General features: G+C 51.3%; 1 protein-coding gene across 4 annotated transcripts; it reads left to right on the top strand.

Moving 5' to 3' along the window:
- The first annotated feature begins 330 nt into the window (after positions 1–330).
- thrap3a (thyroid hormone receptor associated protein 3a) lies at positions 331–17,695 on the top strand. Of its 4 annotated transcripts, none has more exons than XM_084702219.1 (11): positions 331–947; positions 5,152–5,367; positions 9,264–10,148; positions 10,468–11,196; positions 11,308–11,462; positions 11,738–11,855; positions 12,482–12,566; positions 13,390–13,592; positions 14,711–14,891; positions 15,093–15,263; positions 15,394–17,695. In XM_084702219.1, exons 2-11 carry the CDS (start codon positions 5,258–5,260, stop codon positions 15,817–15,819), a joined length of 3,063 nt encoding a protein of 1,020 aa, XP_084558345.1. In that variant the 5' UTR covers positions 331–947; positions 5,152–5,257; the 3' UTR covers positions 15,820–17,695. The 4 variants fall into 4 exon arrangements, with proteins under 4 accessions (XP_084558345.1, XP_084558344.1, XP_084558347.1 ...); XM_084702218.1 differs by having other exon boundaries at positions 15,090–15,263; XM_084702221.1 differs by having other exon boundaries at positions 15,090–15,267; positions 15,394–15,483.
- The last annotated feature ends 684 nt before the right edge of the window (positions 17,696–18,379 follow it).

The raw sequence follows: 18,379 nt of genomic DNA, 5'->3' as shown, positions 1-18,379 counted from the left end.
CTACACTACTGGTCGTGTTCATCATGTCTTCTTTCGCATGGGGAATGTATTTTATAAATGTATTATCGACTGTTAAGACTCACGAAATGGATTATAAATCTCAGCCACAGTGACTAAGCCTGTAGGATGTCTTCTGTCATGATGTTATTTCTTCCTACTGACTGATACAACCTTGCAGATGTACAAACATTTGCTTTGCAAATACAAAGCTCAAGGTACTGTCAACGTAATTCCGCGTTGGCTGTCGGTTCACGTTGGTTCACAGGCAGCTTGCCAGTTGATAAATGATCGGTCTTGTCCACAGTCCATGACCCAGTGTCACTGTATCACTCGATTTATCATACTTAGAGCTATTGGTATTTCTGCCTGCTTTCCGCATCACATTTACCAGCGGACCACCATGCCCCAGTGAAGTTGTGGCTGAACTGTCTCCGGGCTAAGATATCCTGTAACGAAAGCCTACTCCTCTAATTAGACAGAAATTAAACATTCGAAACCTAAACGGGTTAGCTACATGTGTTAATTGCCTTGATAAACAGTGATCAAAGCTGGTGTGTTTGGGCCAGGGAGGAACGAGGAACGGAATTGGACAGTACGTGCTCTGTTTGTCACACCCCCTCGGTTCAAAGTGAAGCCTTCCCATCAGAGAGAGCGACCCACACAGCTGAAGGATACAGTAGCGCGCTGCATTTGAGAACCTGGTCGAATGAAACCACATTGAATTCACTGTTCTTGTACGCAGTGTCCTTTAGCACTGTGACAAAACAGCGAAACAAAAGTGAAAGACGGGATCGCTTACAGTTATTTTATTTTGTTTTTTTGCCTGGATTGCTCCCAATTCTCCGAAAGCATTTTGTCAGCAACACTGCCAGCAACTGAGCTCGCGGTCACCAAAGCTGTGATCCGTCCTCAGCCGCAGGAGAATTGCGACAATAATCTGGAACGAGGTAAGATCATATATCTGCCACACTTAGCTTTGCATCATGAAATGCCTGCATCGATTATGTCTCACAATATGCAAGTCGATAAACTGTTTTGTCAAAATTGTCGTGGAGCACGACAGACAGCGCAGGCAGGCCAGTGACAGGATGTACGAATAGGGGGGGGGGGGGGGGGGGCACTCCCCACTTAACCTTTGCAAGTCATGTAGACAGTTAAACGAGCCACAAAACACCTTTAAGGTGAACCACACTGCCAGTGTAACATCCTGGTACTTAATGATACATCCTGGTAAACCAACTGTCCTCACAGAATCCCGCAGGTAATTAGAAGGGTGCACTCTGGGCGCGCGGTAGAGCTTCCAATAAAAGGTATAGCAATGACGATGGACTTCCACTTTCGATTTGTTTGCAGCAGCATATTTGAGAATGTTACGATAGTGGTAATTTTTAAGGGCAGGAAAAGGAGAATGTGAGAATTGCATTACTGTAAGAAGTAACTGTCTCCATAGAGCAGGTCACACAGATGTCGCTGCTAGCATGCTATGCTGCCTGTGAGCTAAAGGGAAGAAGAAGAGCTTTGCTGTTCACAACAGACTAAAATAGAAAGGACCTTTAACTGATGAGGAGCCGTCGATGCTTGTGGAGTTCCCACAAACGCAGCGTTGACAGAAAGTTGAGAAGTGTGTCCGCACGATTTGAGGATGCCACCGCGAGATTCTCTCTAGGACCACAGGTCACCAGGGCGAGGGGAGGGGGGAGGGGGGGGGGGGGGGGGCGTTACTGAACAGTACTGAACCAGTCATCCATTCATTCTCTAGGACCTGTACTGAACCAGTCATCCAGTAATTCTCTAGGACCAGTACTGAACCAGTCATCCTTCAATCTCTAGGACCTGTCCTTAAGCAGGTCTTGTACTGAAGCAGTCATCATTCCTCCTTAGTTCAGCAGTTGCTTGTCATTGGCTCTGCCAGCCATAAAGTACTGTCTCCAAGGACAACTCTGACATGTTTGATTCCATTTTGGTGACCACAGACGATACTATGGCAGTTGCACTGGCTTTTCCTGTGGTGTGTGTGTGTGTGTGTGTGTGTGTGTGTGTGGGGGGGGGGGGGGGGGGGTTCTGAGTGGGTCTCGAAGCAGCTGCCTCTGCAGACTCACTGATAGAGCAGTTGATTGAGTGGCGTGTGTGAGTGTGTGTGTGTGTGTGTGTGTGTGTAAACTCAGGCTCAGTGGATCCTGTTTCCCCTGTCATTGTTTCTCATCACTGTTGACCTAAAGGGAAGCAAGCAGGTGAAGAGATCAGCTGTGCCACCTCCCCCAGGGGCATCATGCGTGTGTGTGTGTGTGTGTGTGTGTGTGTGTCTTTGAAGAGTGTGTGTGTGAAGGGCGTGTATGAAGTTTATGCATGTTTCTGTGAAGTGTGTCTGCTTGTGTCAGTGAAGAGTGCATGTATGTGTCAGGGGAGTTGAGTGATTAGACAACATGTTTTTCACAGCCTGTTTTAGATGTTAAATCCCTCTGATTAGTATACTGACCCAGGGACAGCTGCAATGGTTATCAATCTGGACTTCAGAGTCATTGAACAGGACCCCAGTCCACACACACACACACACACACACACACACTCACACACACTCACACACACTCTCACACACTCACACAAACACTCTCACAAACACTCTCACACACACACACGCACACACACACACACACACAACCATTCACCAACATTTCTACCATGTTAACAATGCCCATATGCCTGTTTGTCTTGAAAAGAACAACCATCACAGGTTGTTGATCTCCAGTCTGAACAGCATATTGTGTCTGTTGCTCACTGGTATAAACTGATCTCATGTTTGGTTTCTGTCAGGTTGGTTTCAGAGCCTCTGAAAGAATTATTCTGACTCATGAAACCAATTTGGGGAAACAAACCCTGAGCAGATGTGGTGATGGTAGGTGAAGTCCTAAAAGTGACCAATTCTTGGTGTAATCCAGTCAGGGGAACAGACTTGGAAGGCTTCAGGCAGTCAGTTTACAGTGTTGTAATCCCATTTCTCCAAAAGGATTTCAGTTCCTTTCTTTATTTTTCCCAAATGTGGTAAAAGGGCACCTCTGAATGCAGACGATGAAATGTGCTCTCTAAGCAGAAAGGGCTTGTCTGTTCAGTCCTACAGGAAATTATATATTACAAGCCAATAAGAACAAAACACTGTCATGAATACAGACAGAGCTTCACAGACGAGGAGGAGGGGGAGGAGGGAGAGGGGGAGGGGAGGTGGAGGGAGTGGGAGAAGGGAAAGAGGAGGAGAAAGACAAGGAGGAGGGATACATTCAAAGCTAGTAGCAGTGGTCCACAGAGAGAGGGGCCAGCATATGGAGCTTGTCGGTCCCAGTGGATCCTCTGCCTTGTCTTCCTGGCCAGGGGACAAACACACCAAGCAGAAACCAGCCATCTCACCTCTGGAAACAAGCTGGAAGATAGAGACCTCATTGTGGTTGGGATCATATGATTAGTCATTCTTGAAACATCACCATCAATCCCCAGAAGAATCATATTCATCCTCCCGGGGACCTTGTACCGCAGGCAAGACCATCCTGGAGTGGTGAGGAAGTTCTGCAACCTGTGGTCTAATCTTGACCAAGTTGCTCATTTATTTATAAGCTTAAATAACAAATGCAAATGTTTCATCATTGTTCTACTAAACCAGACTTAACCATACACCATGTTAATGCGGTCAAGAACACCAAGAAAACAATGCATTTGGGGAAACTTCCTATTAACTTCCTCTATGTTGAATAGGAAGTATATTTTGGTTTGACAGTACCCACTGTTAACACTACCATACTGCATGTTTCTAATCTAGTGGGTGTCACAATGTAGCAGGGCTGTGTGTGGGGTGTCACAGTGCAGGAGGGCTGTGTGTGGGGTGTCACACTGCAGGAGGGCTGTGTGTGGGGTGTCACAGTGCAGGAGGGCTGTGTGTGGGGTGTCACAGTGCAGGAGGGCTGTGTGTGGGGTGTCACAGTGCAGGAGGGCTGTGTGTGGGGTGTCACAGTGCAGGAGGGCTGTGTGTGGGGTGTCACAGTGCAGGAGGGCTGTGTGTGGGGTGTCACAGTGCAGGAGGGCTGTGTGTGAGGTGTCACAGTGCAGGAGGGCTGTGTGTGGGGTGTCACAGTGCAGGGAGGGCTGTGTGTAGGGTGTCACAGTGCAGGAGGGCTGTGTGTGAGGTGTCACAGTGCAGGGGGGTGGGTGTGGGGTGTCACAGTGCAGGAGGGCTGTGTGTGGGGTGTCACAGTGCAGGAGGGCTGTGTGTGAGGTTGCTGATATTCTACAAGTCTACAGATTTTCCTCTTCTGTTTCATGACTGTTTCATGACTATGGTAAGGACATGACTAGGGTCAGGACTGTTTGAAGACTGGAGTCAAAGCTGTTTCATGACTGTTTCATGACTATTGTCAGGACGGTCTGAAGACTGGAGTCAAAGCTGTTTCATGACTGTTTCATGACTAGTGTCAGGACATGACTAGGGTCAGGACTGTTTGAGGACTGGAGTCAAAGCTGTTTCATGACTGTTTCATGACTATGGTAAGGACATGACTAGTGTCAGGACTGTTTGAAGACTGGAGTCAAAGCTGTTTCATGACTGGAGCATGACTGTTTAAGGACTGTTTTCCCCCTGTTCAAAGCAACCCCCATTAGCCATGACTGTGCGAGTGTGACCGAGTGGCAGGCTAGCTGAGTCTAGCAGGTGACCAGGGTCTATTTCATCCCAGGAGGACTGCCCTGCACCACCACACACAAGCCAGTGTAACAGGAACCCTTGGTGGCTTACCAGGGATGTTTGTTGAGTCAATAGCCAAATATTGAGTCTCTAGTGAGGATCAAGTTTCATGATGAGGTGAGATGCAAATGATCGGTGAATGAAGCCACTTCCTCCTGTTCCTGAACACCTGGGCAGTCCTGTCTGGCACCAACCTCTCTGAGTGCACACACACACACACACACACACACACACACTGCATCCACTGTGTGTAATCCTCGTAATCTTCCCTCTGTCTCAGACTGTAGGTCCCATCCTGACCTCGTGTCCTCAGTGTTCTGGGTGTCATCGGAGGGGATTCCTGTTTCATCAGCTCTGCATCTGGACCCAGAGTCAGATCCTGGTTCTCAACCTGAGCCGTGTCTGATCTGTGTGTGTTTGTCTGACAGGCTGTTCATCTGAGATCTTCTGAGGTCTTCTGAGATCATCTGAGGTCTTCGAGGTCTGCTGAGGTCTTCTGAGATCTTCTGAGGTCTTCTGAGGTCTGCAGCAGCTATGTCCAAGACGACCAGATCAGCCTCGCGCTCCCGGTCCAGGTCCCGCTCACCGACCCGATCTCGATCCCGAAGCCGATCCAGATCCCGATCACGGAAACGACGATACAGGTAAATCCCCTCTCTGTCTCTCTGTCTCACCTGAAGAGAGACTAGGACAGGGTCTCTCTGTCTCACCTGGGTAGAGACCAGGACAGGGTCTCTCTGTCTCACCTGGGGAGAGACCAGGACAGGGTCTCTCTGTCTCACCTGGGGAGAGACCAGGACAGGGTCTCTCTGTCTCTCTGTCTCACCTGGGGAGAAAGACACCAGGATGTGAACTAAGTTTCTGAATAAAACTATTTCAGTTGTTTGCTGTGAAGCATCACAGCCAATCACGCCCATACACAGCTCCTCAGAAAAGGACATCCTTCCATAACCTATTAAACCAAGTCCCCGTTGAAACGAAAGAGAGATTTTGTAGCAAACAACCAAAGACTTGGGGGCCACCTTTTTGAGCGCGGTTATTTCTGTCTCGGGGGAGGGTGCACGTAAAGCAATAAACACCCGGGCAACATTCTCCACATCACCCTGCCAGACCTGGGCAGCTGAAACAAGATAAGGCTCTCTAACTGAGTCTTGACAGGTACTCAGCAAGCAGATAGGAGGGAGGGACTCGGCTCTAACCAAGGTTGTTCCCATGTGTGGAGGGAGTCAGGGAAGAATACCAGGTTTCCTCAGTCAGAGAGGGCCTCCTCTGGTTGTTTGTGTGGATGTAAGCTGAGTGTGGACCAGGGGACCTACGAGTGCAACACACCCAGACCTGTTGCATCAGTGTCGTAAATCAGGTGTTTCTCCCAGGCAAAATCCCAGCCATTGTAAATAGCTAACGGCGGCTTTAAATCTTCGCGTAGTTCTTCGCACGGCAAAACGTGCAGCTGACTTTCCGGTGCCTTCTCATTCATCCGTGTCTCAGAGATACACATGAGCTCCCTGAAGCGGTCCGGTTACCTTTTGTCGTTTTCTTTTTGTGTGAACGCTTTGTCCTGAATGGAGAGGGCAGGATGTGGAGGATAAGGAGGACAGGAAGGGAGTCGTGGAGCAGGTTTTTTCAATTTCCTGTGTCCGCAACCATGCCTTTCCTGTGCTTTATGGAGTCCTGGCCTCAGAATGGCTGGCCAATGCTCACAGCAGGAGTTATGACAGAATTCCTGGTGGATGCGGGTGGAGACCCTGCTCTGGGGAAGCTTAACCACAGGAAATTAATGTGTGTATTTAAGCAGCTGGTACACATTTTATACATTTGTTTTTTTGCGTTATTGTGATATTGGAGTTTACAAAGCATCGGAGAGGCTTTTAAGAAACCTGCAGCCATCAGCGCAGCATGCCTGCTCCTGCCAGCGTCTTGTGGCGCATTGAAGGACATTCCTGGCTTATCTGCGGGCTGCAGGGCAAGATACATTTGCAAGTGAAAGTGTGGTTTGAGTGTGACGCCACATCCAGCCCTAGTTGTCTGTGAAGTCTGTTCATGGGGCAGGATTGAGCTCTTCCATGTAAAGGCACGAGAGGGCAGTTCAGCATAAGAACTTAATAAGAAGTTATAAAGTTAAGAACTTTAAGAGTTTAATTTGAGAACAGAATGGATCCGGAATAGTATAAAGCGCATTGTAGGGTTAGGATCATTATAGGCGCTGCACATGTGGAGCCAGATGAGTATGCAGGAGGAGACGTGCCCTCAGACGTGCTGTAATATCGCAGTAGTATCACAGTAGTATCACAGTAGTATCGCAGTAATATCGCAGTAGTATCACAGTAGTATTGCAGTAGTATCACAGTAGTATCACAGTAGTATCGCAGTAGTATCGCAGTAGTATCACAGTAGTATTGCAGTAGTATCACAGTAGTATCGCAGTAGCATCGCAGTGCCATGGTGGAATTACATTGACCGTTAAATTATGTAACGAAACACAGTAGCCATTCCATCCCTTTAGCCTGGCCACAGAGAGAGCTGGCCAGCCCACATCATTGTATAGTGCCCCCCCCCCTCTGCCCTCCTCCCTCCGCCCCCCCCCCTCTGCCCTCCTCCCTCCGCCCCCCCCCCCCTCTGCCCTCCTCCCTCCGCCCCCCCCCCTCTGCCCTCCGCCCCCCTCCCCCCTCCGCCCCCCCCCTGCCCTCCTCCCTCCGCCCCCCTCCGCCCCCCTCCCCCTTGACACCCCAGCTCACCCCCTCTAACTCCCCCCCTCCACCCAACGCCCCGCTCCTCGCTCACCCCCCACACCCTCCCCCCATCACACCCCCTCCCCCGCTCTGAAGGGGTTAGAGCAGAAATGTTTCCCATCTGGCCATGTGACCAGCTCTTTCCAGCAGCAGCAGCAGCAGCAGCAGTAGCTCTGTGATGCGGAGCCCCTCTCTTCTCCAGCGCTCAGTGTGTGTGTGCTGCTGCTAACACGGCGTCTCCACCTCGCGCTCCACATCCCGATGAGAAAACACACCCGGTGAGTACCTGGGGCAGAGGGACTTCCAGGCGCCTCGTCGTGTCTCAGAGTTCGGGGGGGATTGGATTCACGTTAGTGAGCCGTTCTGACCTGGACGGCTTGTTTGAGTGCGTGTGGTGGACGTCTGGGTCACATTCAGATGGAGTTGTGGCTCTGTGAAGTCTTGTCGTGGTGGTCGTGGTGTTGTTGCGAGGTTGCAGATCTATGTCGCTATGGAGATCTTGACTTGGAAATGTGAGCAGTTAGTCGTCCTGATTTACAAATAGCCTGAAGGCTCTAGATGTGCAGTATTCACAGTTTTTCTTCCATGTTATGTTAACAGTCAGCTGTGGGTTCCATTGTCCTTCAAAGAGACTCTCTAAACTATCAGTAAATATGCTTTAAAAGGCGAGAGCAGCAATGTTGGTCCAAGTATCGTAACAGTTGGAAAGATAGTTTAGAATGTGGAGATTCTGTTCCGAAGCCATAGAAGCTGAGGCCAGTTTGCTGTGTGACTGTGTGAGCTGTGCTGCAGCGGCCCTGTGTGGACAAAGACAGCCTTGCAGCCTTGTGCTGGTGCCATGCAGTGTGACTGCAGCCTTAATCCCAGCCCTTAAACACACTCAGCCTCCTCTTGATGTATTTATCATATGTGTGTTAGAAGAACTTGATGTTCTGTACAGAAACATCTTGTAAATGGATGAATGAGCATGTGGAAAGTGTTGCCTGAAATAACTACGAGGTAACAGGCTTGTTATGAGCAAATGGTTGTACAACATACTTGTTTCAGACATAACACAATCTGACAGCTGAACAGACTTTCTGTGACGCAATTGAAGGACATTTGGACATTTGTACTCTTACATTTACATTGATTTAGTAGACGCTTTTATCCAAAGTGACTTACAAGGAAGAGCTTTACACAAAGTGCAAAAGTCAAGGATCATAAACAACGAGATGCATACATTGTGAAAAGCAAATAAGTGCCAATGGTTAGAACCAGAAGAGCATGTAGTTCAACACATTTCAATTAAACAACATGAACCTCGAAAGTACTAGAGTTTACCTGGAGGAAAGCAAGCAATAATTATATAATTCACAGCGTGTACAAGTAGTTAAATCAGTTACAACTAACCAACAAGTGCAACAAGTCCCTCAATAAGTGTAATTTATTTTTCCTGGAGGAAATAAACTAACATCTGATCAAACTAATCTTTCTCTCCCCCCCCCCCCCTTTCTGTCTTCCTCTCCCTCCCACTCTCTCTCTCTCTCTCTCTCTCTCTCTCTCTCTCTCTCTCTCTCTCTCTCTCTCTCTCTCTCTCTCTCTCTCTCTCTCTCTCTGTGTCTCTCTCTCTCTCTCTCTCTCTCTCTCTCTCTGTCTCTCTCTCTCTCGCTCTCTCTCTCTCTCTCTCTCTCTCTGTCTCTCTCTCTCTCTCTCTCTCTCTCTCTCTCTCTCTCTCTCTCTCTCTCTCTCTCTCTCTCTCTCTCTCTCTCTCTCTCTCTCTCTCTCTCTCTCTCTCTCTCTCTCTCTCTCTCTCTCCTCCCCCCCCCCAGCTCCAGGTCTCGCTCCAGGTCTCGTTCTCCTCACGGCCAGGGACGGAACCCCCCCAGGGAGTACCAGAACAACCGGGGGTTCCGTGGGTTCCACCGCGGGTTCCGCAGGCCGTACTACTTCCGGGGCCGGGGGCGGGGCTTCTTCCCGCGCGGGCGCTACCAGCGTGGCGGCGGGGGCGGCTACAACAACAACTACCGTCCCAACGGCTGGCAGAACTACAGACAGCACCCCCAGCAGAACCAGAACCAGCACCAGCAGTACTACCCTCACAGTCCCAGGAGAGGGCGCTCTCACAGCCCCAAGAAGCGCTCGGGGAGCCCTCGCTCCCACAGCCACTCAGACCGCTCCTCCTCGCCCCGGTCCAGGCACCGCTCCCCCTCCTCCTCCTCCTCCTCACGCTCCTCCTCCCCCAGGCGGAAGTCTACGGGCGGGGCGGGACGACTGAATGCCAGGGATGTGAGGGAGGAGAGGGAGGCCTCCAAGGAGGGTCAGAAAGGAGGAGGTGGAGGAGGAGGAGGAGGTGAGGAGGCCGCTCCGCTCACAGGGGGTGCTGGGGGGTCCAAGGAGGCCGAGGAGGGAGCTAGCGCGAGTGCTAAGGCTAACAAGGCCGTGGGCAGGTGGCAGGGTCTGACCGACTACAGCACCAGCCCCAGGAGAGAGGGCTCTCTGTTCCCAGCAACCGCGCCTGCCCAGGCCCCCCCAGCCCAGGCCCCCCCAGCCCAGGCCCCCCCGGCCCCCACCCAGGCCAGCCCCCCTCCCCACAGCTCTGGGGATGCTGGAAGCGAGGGCCCCTCCTCCAGGAGCCCCTTGTTCTCTGGCTTCGGCTTCTTCTCCAGAGAGGACAGCCTGGCAGACAAGGAAGCCATCTCGTCTGCCTTCAGAAAGTAAGACCCCGGAGCCCCGCTAACGTACAGGAGAGGCATGTGGGCCGTGTAGGCTGAAGCCTGACCGCAGCAGCCTGGGTGCTGTGCTGCATGTCTTCCCTTTTCTCTCCCTGCCTTTCCTGTCACACTTTACTTACAAACTGTCCCATAAAGCATGGAAAATACCCAAAGCAGTAAGCCTATCCCATCCATGAAGTTGACTTCCTGGTTTAGAAACAGGTTGTGTTGGTAACATCTTAGATCCAGGTACTTGTTGCTTATGGATGAAAGTGGATCTCCATGGTGCCCTTGAAAACGTTCCCTCCTTGTCTTTGTCCAGGTTTTTGGAAGAACACAATAATAAGAAAAAGCTCCAGTCGGTCCTGGAGAACGGCCGGGAGAAAGGGCCGAACGGCGTGGAGGCGGAGCCGGGGAAGGGGACCGGCAAGCCCCCTGAGGCGTCTGTCCTGCGAGCCCTCAGAGCCGCTGGCGAGGCGCAGAGAGAGCGCAGGTACGAGAGGGAGGCCAGCGAGGCCAGCGAGGCCAGCGAGGCTGGGGTGTCTCTCAGCAGCTTCCTGAAAGACTCTCCCTTCCTCGAGGACGAGGAGAGGGAGGAAAGGGCACCCAAACCCCGCCCCAAACAGCCCCGCCAGGACGCCAGGCCAAGCGAGGACGCCGGGCCGAGGGGCAGGGCGACACGCTCAGCCCGCCAGCTGTTCGAGGAGCGGTTCGGCCAGTGGGAGGAGCTGGCGTACGCGCCGGCCACCAGAGACGATGACCTCGAGGTTGAGGGTCACATGGGCAGGAAACAGGAGGCGGCTGTGGCTGCCGCGCTGGCCCAGAGAAAACAGGCGGCCATGTTTTCAGGCTGCCCCTCCCCCGAGAAAGGGAGCAGGGCTAGGAGGAAGGAGAGGGCTGTGTCCAGCCCCTCGCCCTCGCCTCCCCCCAGGAGGAACTCTGACAGGGAAAAGTTCCTGATCAGGGGGGTGGGGGACTCACCCCCAAGGGCTTCAGGGAAAAAAGGAGAGTTCTGTGTGAGAATGGACGGCCTCAGAGACGGCATATCCAGGTGAGCAGGTGTCAGAGGTCGTTCAGACGACGCAGGCATGAGGCAGGAACACCTTGTTGTTGCTCTTTGTTTGGCGCCGCAGCCTTACTGACGTGGCGGTTGTGTCCTCAGCTCCTCCAAGGCGGGGTTGGGCGAGCGGCGCGCGTGTCGTGACCTGGGGCTGCTCTCAGAGCAGGAGGGCTTCTGCACCTCCCTCCGTCACGCTCACAGGAGCCCCGCCGAGCTGTACGCCCAGCACATCGTCACCATTGTCCACCGTATCAGAGGTGAGCTCTCTCTCCGCAAAACACACACACACGCGCCTGTCCCACTCAGCAGACACACACGCACGCCTGTCCCCCACACACCCGACCTTATCCGCAAACCACACACACAAACACACCTGCTTCTCTGAAGACGATACACACCTGCTCCAGAGAACACACACACACACCTGCCTCACACACACCAGTCTCAGCATGAAAGTCCTGTGAGCGAACATCCAATCAGCTGGGTCTGCCCTGCGCTGCTCACCTGAAGGGCTGGATGTTTCTCTTCACAGCACAGCACTTCTCCTCGTCAGAAATGACCCTCAATGAGAGGTTTGCCCTGTATCAGAGGAGAGCAGAGGAGAAGGAGATGGAGATGGAGAAGCCAAGGAAGAGTCCTGAGATACACAGGTAGAGATGGACGAGCGACCTTCTCATCTCTTCTGCTGACAAGAACGATGGGTATAGCTCAGTGGTAGAGCATGGGGATGGGTATAGCTCAGTGGTAGAGCATGGATATGGGTATAGCTCAGTGGTAGAGCATGGGGATGGGTATAGCTCAGTGGTAGAACATGGGGATGGGTATAGCTCAGTGGTAGAGCATGGGGATGGGTATAGCTCAGTGGTAGAACATGGGGTTGGGTACAGCTCAGTGGTAGAACATGGGGATGGGTATAGCTCAGTGGTAGAACATGGGGATGGGTACAGCTCTGAGGTAGAGGATTAGACGGCAGATCAAGAGGTCACAGGTTCAAATTCCCCCTCTGAACATTGCTTTAGATTCAAGCATCTGTGAAATAAATTAATGTATAATTAATAATTAAAATAGCTTGCTGGATGCTTTTGTGACTGCTTTGCTGTTGATCTTCTGGTGCTCATTCTGGTGGTTCTTGTTACAGAGGTACAATCGCTCGGTCCCTGAATCTCTGCTGATGGAAAACCCTGCGCCCATGTCACGGCCTCATGTTCACCATGCTGCGGTGGAACATCCCATCAGGAACCTTTTGCTCATTTTCTCTGTGTTTCATCTCTTTCAGGAGAATTGATGTTTCTCCGAGTGCTTTTAAGAAACAGTCTCACCTCTCTGAGCGGATGAGAAACTCCGAGGATGGCAGTTACAAGGTGACTGAACGTTTTGAAATAATCAAGTATGTTGGAACAGACAGACACCACTGAGAGCGAGCGAGGCAGCCAGCTGCCTGTTAGACGGCCCCTCTCTCTCTCCCCCTCTCTCTCTCTCCGAGGGAGGGGCGTGAGGAATAGCAGAGCAGAACGAAGCCGATTCAGTTTCTTGTGTGTTGTAAACGCCCCTCCACGTTTGGGCTTTGGGTTATTATGTGACTGCCCGAGGCCCTGAGAGAGGGCTCACAAACGGAAACCCTCCCTGTTGCTCCTGTGTTCAAAGGAAATATCATAGTAAGTATTCTTCTTCGACAGATTTGGAAAGCTAAACACAAAAAAAGTTGTTAGGGTTCCTGTAAGTGACGTTCTTACTGGAACACCTTCTGAGGGCTCTGTACACATAAACATCACACCCGCTCATTATCTTTTGCGCATGGAAATAGTATCTCCTTCACAGGATACATGACTGCAATCCTAATGAGGGGCCGTTAAACCAGCATGATTGAGAATGTTTCATTACATATTACATAATTTTTCGTAGCTTATCATATTTTGGCAACGTTTGTGTTTAAAAGTACATGAATTATAGAAAGACCAGATTAAGAGATGCACCTAGACAACCTTCCAGGATGGTCACCCCAGTGCCAGACAGAATATCACAGTGTCTAATCGACAGCCAGTGTGTTGGGACGTGGTTGGTTTAGCCTCCCAGCCCACTCCCATACAGTGTCTGAGGGGTGCGTGATACCTGACTGAAAGAAGCTACGGGCTAACCCCACCCCTCTCTGCGGCCCTGTGTTTTGTTTCCACTCTACCTGCTCAGAACCACGGCAGAGCGACCAGGAGCGACTCCAACGACCTCCGGCTGGATATTGAGCGCCGTAAAAAGCACCCCACCCAGGAGCGCCCCACCCAGGAGCAGGACTGTAAACAGGGAGGAGGGGGGCGGAGGGAGGAGGGCCACTCTCCTGACTCAGGGAGAGAGCAGTTGGCTGAGAAGTCGTCCAAACACCGCAAGAAATCAAAGTATGTTCCTGCAGCAGGTCCAAGCTTCACAGTGACTTCTGAGTGGAAGTGTGTAGCTTTAGTACAGCAGGTCCAACTTGGTACATGATCACTCGCTCGGGACACAGTGTCTAAAAGTGATAGTTGTTTTTACCCCCCTCTTCCTACCCCCTCTTCCTACCCCCTCTTCCTACCCCCTCTTCCTACCCCCTCTTCCTACCCCCTCTTCCTGCCCCCTCTTCCTGCCCCCTTGTCATCTGTTCCTGCTCCACCCCCATCTCTCCACCCCCATCCCTCCACCCCCATCCCTCCACCCCCATCTCTCCACCCCCATCCCTCCACCCTCATCTCTCCACCCCCATCCCTCCACCCCCATCCCTCCACCCCCATCCCTCCACCCCCATCCCTCCACCCTCATCTCTCCACCCCCATCCCTCCACCCCCATCCCTCCACCCCCATCCCTCCACCCCCATCCCTCCACCCTCATCTCTCCACCCCCATCCCTCCACCCCCATCCCTCCACCCCCATCCCTCCACCCTCATCTCTCCACCCCCATCCCTCCACCCCCATCCCTCCACCCCCATCCCTCCACCCCCATCCCTCCACCCTCATCTCTCCACCCCCATCCCTCCACCCCCATCCCTCCACCCCCATCCCTCCACCCCCATCCCTCCACCCTCATCTCTCCACCCCCATCCCTCCACCCCCATCCCTCCACCCCCATCCCTCCACCCCAATCCCTCCACCCTCATCTCTCCACCCCCATCCCTCCACCCCCATCCCTCCACCCCCATCTCTCCACCCCCATCTCTCCACCCCCATCTCTCCACCCCCATCCCTCCACCCCCATCTCTCCACCCCCATCCCTCCACCCCCATCCCTCCACCCCCATCCCTCCACCCTCATCTCTCCACCCCCATCCCTCCACCCCCATCCCTCCACCCCCATCTCTCCACCCCCATCTCTCCACCCCCATCCCTCCACCCTCATCTCTCCACCCCCATCCCTCCACCCCCATCCCTCCACCCCCATCTCTCCACCCCCATCTCTCCACCCCCATCCCTCCACCCTCATCTCTCCACCCCCATCCCTCCACTCCATCCTTCCACACCACCACCCCCACCCCTCCCCCTCTAGGAAATGTAAGAAGAAGCATTCTCGCTCCTCCTCCTCCTCTTCATCTGACTCGGAGGGGGGGTCTGGAGTGGGGTTCCCCCAGGAGGAGGACCCCCCTAGAGAGGAGGGCTTCAACAGGGCTCGCCTGGGGCCCCGGGACGCAGGGGGCCCCGTGGAGAGGGGGCGGCCACGTGGAGGGTTTGTAAGTGTAGTCACGGTTACCGCACACGTCCTTGTCGTCGTTGACACGGCAATGCCTGTTTGTTTGTAATTGAATTCCAATTTCAAATATGCAGGCTGACCTCTGGGAAAATACGTTCAGGAACGTTTGTCCGTTTACAAACTGACCTCCAGTGGGCTTGGAGGACCTGTCATCACGTTGATGTTGTTGTCTTCCCAGCAGTTCAGAATAAGAGGACGAGGCTGGAACCGAGGGAACTACCAGGGGAACTACCAGGGAAACCACCAGGGGAACTACCAGGGGAACGGAGGGGCCCCCTCCAACGTGCCCCTGCACCCCAACACCGAGGACTGGGACCCCGAGTACACCCCCAAGAGCAGGAAGTACTACCTGGTAGGTTGGTACCCTGCTTTAATCACCCTCTTTCCTCCCCCGTCTGTTCAGCATCCATATTCCCTTATTGTACACCATCATCCATATTCCCTTATTGTAGACCAGAGCTCTCCTCTTCTCTCCTCCCCAGCATGACGACAGGGACGAGGAAGGGAACAGGAGGTGGTTTGACCCCCGGGGGCGAGGACGGGGTTACTTCCCCCGCGCCAGAGGCCGTTTCCTGGTCCGGACGGGTCCACCAGGCACCAGCAGCAACGGGAGTCCCCGCTGGAGCCACGACAAGTTCCAGGGGACCAGGGAGGGGGGGCAGGAGGAGGGGGAACAGGACCACAAAGAGGGGGGCAGGAGGGGGTTATGGACACCTCTGAGCAGTGAGGGGGGGCAGGAGGGGGGGCAGGAGGCGGAGGGCTGTTACTCTCCTCTTGCCCCCCGGCCCCCAGCTGGGGTTGATGCGTGGCGTCTGGTGATTCAGGTTAGAACATTTAGCGCATCTCGCATCTTCTGCCAGAGCTGTGGTAGAGGACTGGGAAATGACGTGTGCCTTAGACGAGTGTAAAAACCTTTCAGACCCGCAGTAACAGTTAACACAAGATGTTGAGGCCAAAACGGATGAGTATATTAGAGAGGAGAGAGACGGGTGTTTTCTCTGGAAGCGAAGCGTAGCGCGCCATCACAGATGCCTGGGTCAGCTGATGGGTTCTTCTGTCAGACTTTTTTAAGATCAAAAACCTCAAATAAAACAAAAACATACCTGACAGCTTAGTTTTTCTCTTTTGCTTCCTCGTCACATCAGCGTTAACAGTCCTCTAGTGTCCCACTGGAAGCATGGGACCAAACGGGGAGGGCTCAGGGCTCAGGGCTCAGGGCTCAGGGCTCAGGGCTCAGGGCTCAGGGCTCAGGGCTCAGGGCTCAGGGCTCAGGGCTCAGGGGTCAGGGGTCAGGGCTCAGGGCTCAGGGCTCAGGGGTAGTGTTCTGCAGACCAGCACAGAGGCTGGTAGCTCAGTAGACACGAAAACTAAAACATCTTTTTTCACAGAGACTGTTGACTGGAAGTCCACATATCTGCATGGTCTACGCAGAATCAAATATGAAAAAAGGGCTTTTGGAATCAGACTGTACCCAGATTGGAGCTTTTTCTTTTCCTAGCATCATCCCACACTAAGGACTTCTCGCAGTTCTTTGATCTGTACAGTTCTTTGATCTGTACAGTACTTTGATCTGTACAGTTCTTTGATCTGTACAGTTCTTTGATCTGTACAGTACTTTGATCTGTACAGTTCTTTGATCTGTACAGTACTTTGATCTGTACAGTACTTTGACATGTACAGTAGTCGCTGACACTTCAGATCCAGCTGATCGTAATAAGCGTTAGTTAATAGGTTATAACGCCCTTATAAGATGCTTATTAACATTCATATGTGTTGATAAGAGTATATAGGTTTTGATAATAATAGTAGGGGTTGGGTTTTGGGTTAGTGTTATCATAAGATTAGGTAAGCATGAGTCTATAATTAGATCCTCTAACATTAGTATGTGTTAATAAGACTTGTAAATCTACTAAGACCTCCTTACCTTCTCACCTCTTAACTGATGCTTTTTACAAGCATCTGGATATGAAGTGTTGCCCAGTAGTCTATATTCAAGGGTCTATATTGTACCTGATATACTTCTTTTAAAAGCATTGTTTTACTTTTGTCAATAATGCTGACCGTTTTGTGAAGCGAATAGCAAACAATCAGTGATCAAATCAGTTCATTGCTAATTCAGAATTTTGAGGTAATTTTCTTTAATGACTGTTTTTTTCTCTTTGCTGTCTTTAATGAAAGGTACATTTTTATGTGGTAGGCTTGCAACTCACAGCCTGACTAACACACGGCTCGTTACACAGAACCATCTGGGAAGTGGTGCCTGGACACTATTTTGGAAAAGGGCGGGCACTTTCAAAGAATCCTTGGCAGGTGATTGGATAAACCATCTGTCTATCACGGTCTATCACAGGCTAACTTCAGCTACCCCCGTAGCTGCCAGTAGCTCCTCAGAAGACGCTGTGTCCCACTGTGGGTCAGACGGATGAGTTGGACCGTGGCAGGATGGATTCGTGGATTCGTGCTGTCCTGATCTCGCTGATCCAGCTGTATCGCAAGGCCGAACAACTCAGTCAGTCTTTGATGGAAAATAGAGATGAAGGTTCAAATGTATGGAATATTTGATGTGTCTAAAAGCATAGTTTTTAAAGTAGATTTATATATATATTGTTGCACTATCTGGAATTATTTGTCTTGCTGTGGGGTTGCACTGCTTAAATTGTACAGTATACATTGTGGTTTACCAATTCATGTTCAGTTTAATTGTGGTTGAAGAGACTTTTTTGAATGTTTCCTTTTGCAAAGCCTTTTTCTCAGATTTTAAATTAAAAAGCTGATTATGATTCATATCTGAGTCTGTTCAGTTTTTGCGAAATCAGAAATATTTGCCTCATAAAATGTATGTGTACAGTATCTACACACAGTATAGATACAATACATTCATACTACATGTTCATAAATGTTTATAAATATATATATATATATATATATATATATATATATATATATATATATATATATACTGTGTGTGTATAATGACAAGTCTCTGATGAAGTGGTATGATGGTATATTTGGCACTTAATTAGATGGAGGTCCAATCACATTGCAGCTGTATAGTCATGAAGACCTTTGACCTGTCACTCCACATGACATTAGTATTACCCTCCCCCTGGCTCTCTGCCTCCATACCCCTCCTCCCATCCTGCAGGGTTACACAGCTCCTTCATCTGCACTGTCCTGTTCGTTCACATCAGGGGTTTCCAAGTTCAGCCGAGCACATTCATCTGTGCCATGTAAGACTCAGTCTTCCAGTGGCCTGCAATGGGTTTCCTACGCTGAACAATTCCCAAACACATACATGCTATAGTTCAAAATCCTGATAACATCCACTTTAGTTTCTGTTTGAAATGATTCGTCGATCCTGTTTTGACAGTGTGCTTCCATTGGAAACCTGTTCCACCTGTTAGCCCTCTCTCTTTCTTCACCCCATCCCTCTCTCCTTATCTCTCTTTCTTCTCTCTCTCTTCTTTC

Source organism: Hypomesus nipponensis, chromosome 2 (genome assembly GCF_054491055.1).
Source record: "Hypomesus nipponensis isolate SF chromosome 2, ASM5449105v1, whole genome shotgun sequence".
NCBI lineage: Eukaryota > Metazoa > Chordata > Actinopteri > Osmeriformes > Osmeridae > Hypomesus > Hypomesus nipponensis.
The sequence above is the reverse complement of the archived record's forward strand: the minus strand, read 5'-3'. Positions and strand labels throughout refer to the sequence as shown.

What these genes read in the sequence shown, in the direction of transcription:
- thrap3a (XM_084702218.1), top strand. Translation starts at nt 5,258, where the DNA reads ATGTCCAAGACGACCAGATCAGCCTCGCGCTCCCGGTCCAGGTCCCGC. An exon ending in CTCAGAGACGGCATATCCAG is followed by an intron (nt 11,197 to 11,307) that starts GTGAGCAGGTGT and finishes TTGTGTCCTCAG; the next exon opens with CTCCTCCAAGGCGGGGTTGG. An exon ending in AAACACCGCAAGAAATCAAA is followed by an intron (nt 13,593 to 14,710) that starts GTATGTTCCTGC and finishes CTCCCCCTCTAG; the next exon opens with GAAATGTAAGAAGAAGCATT.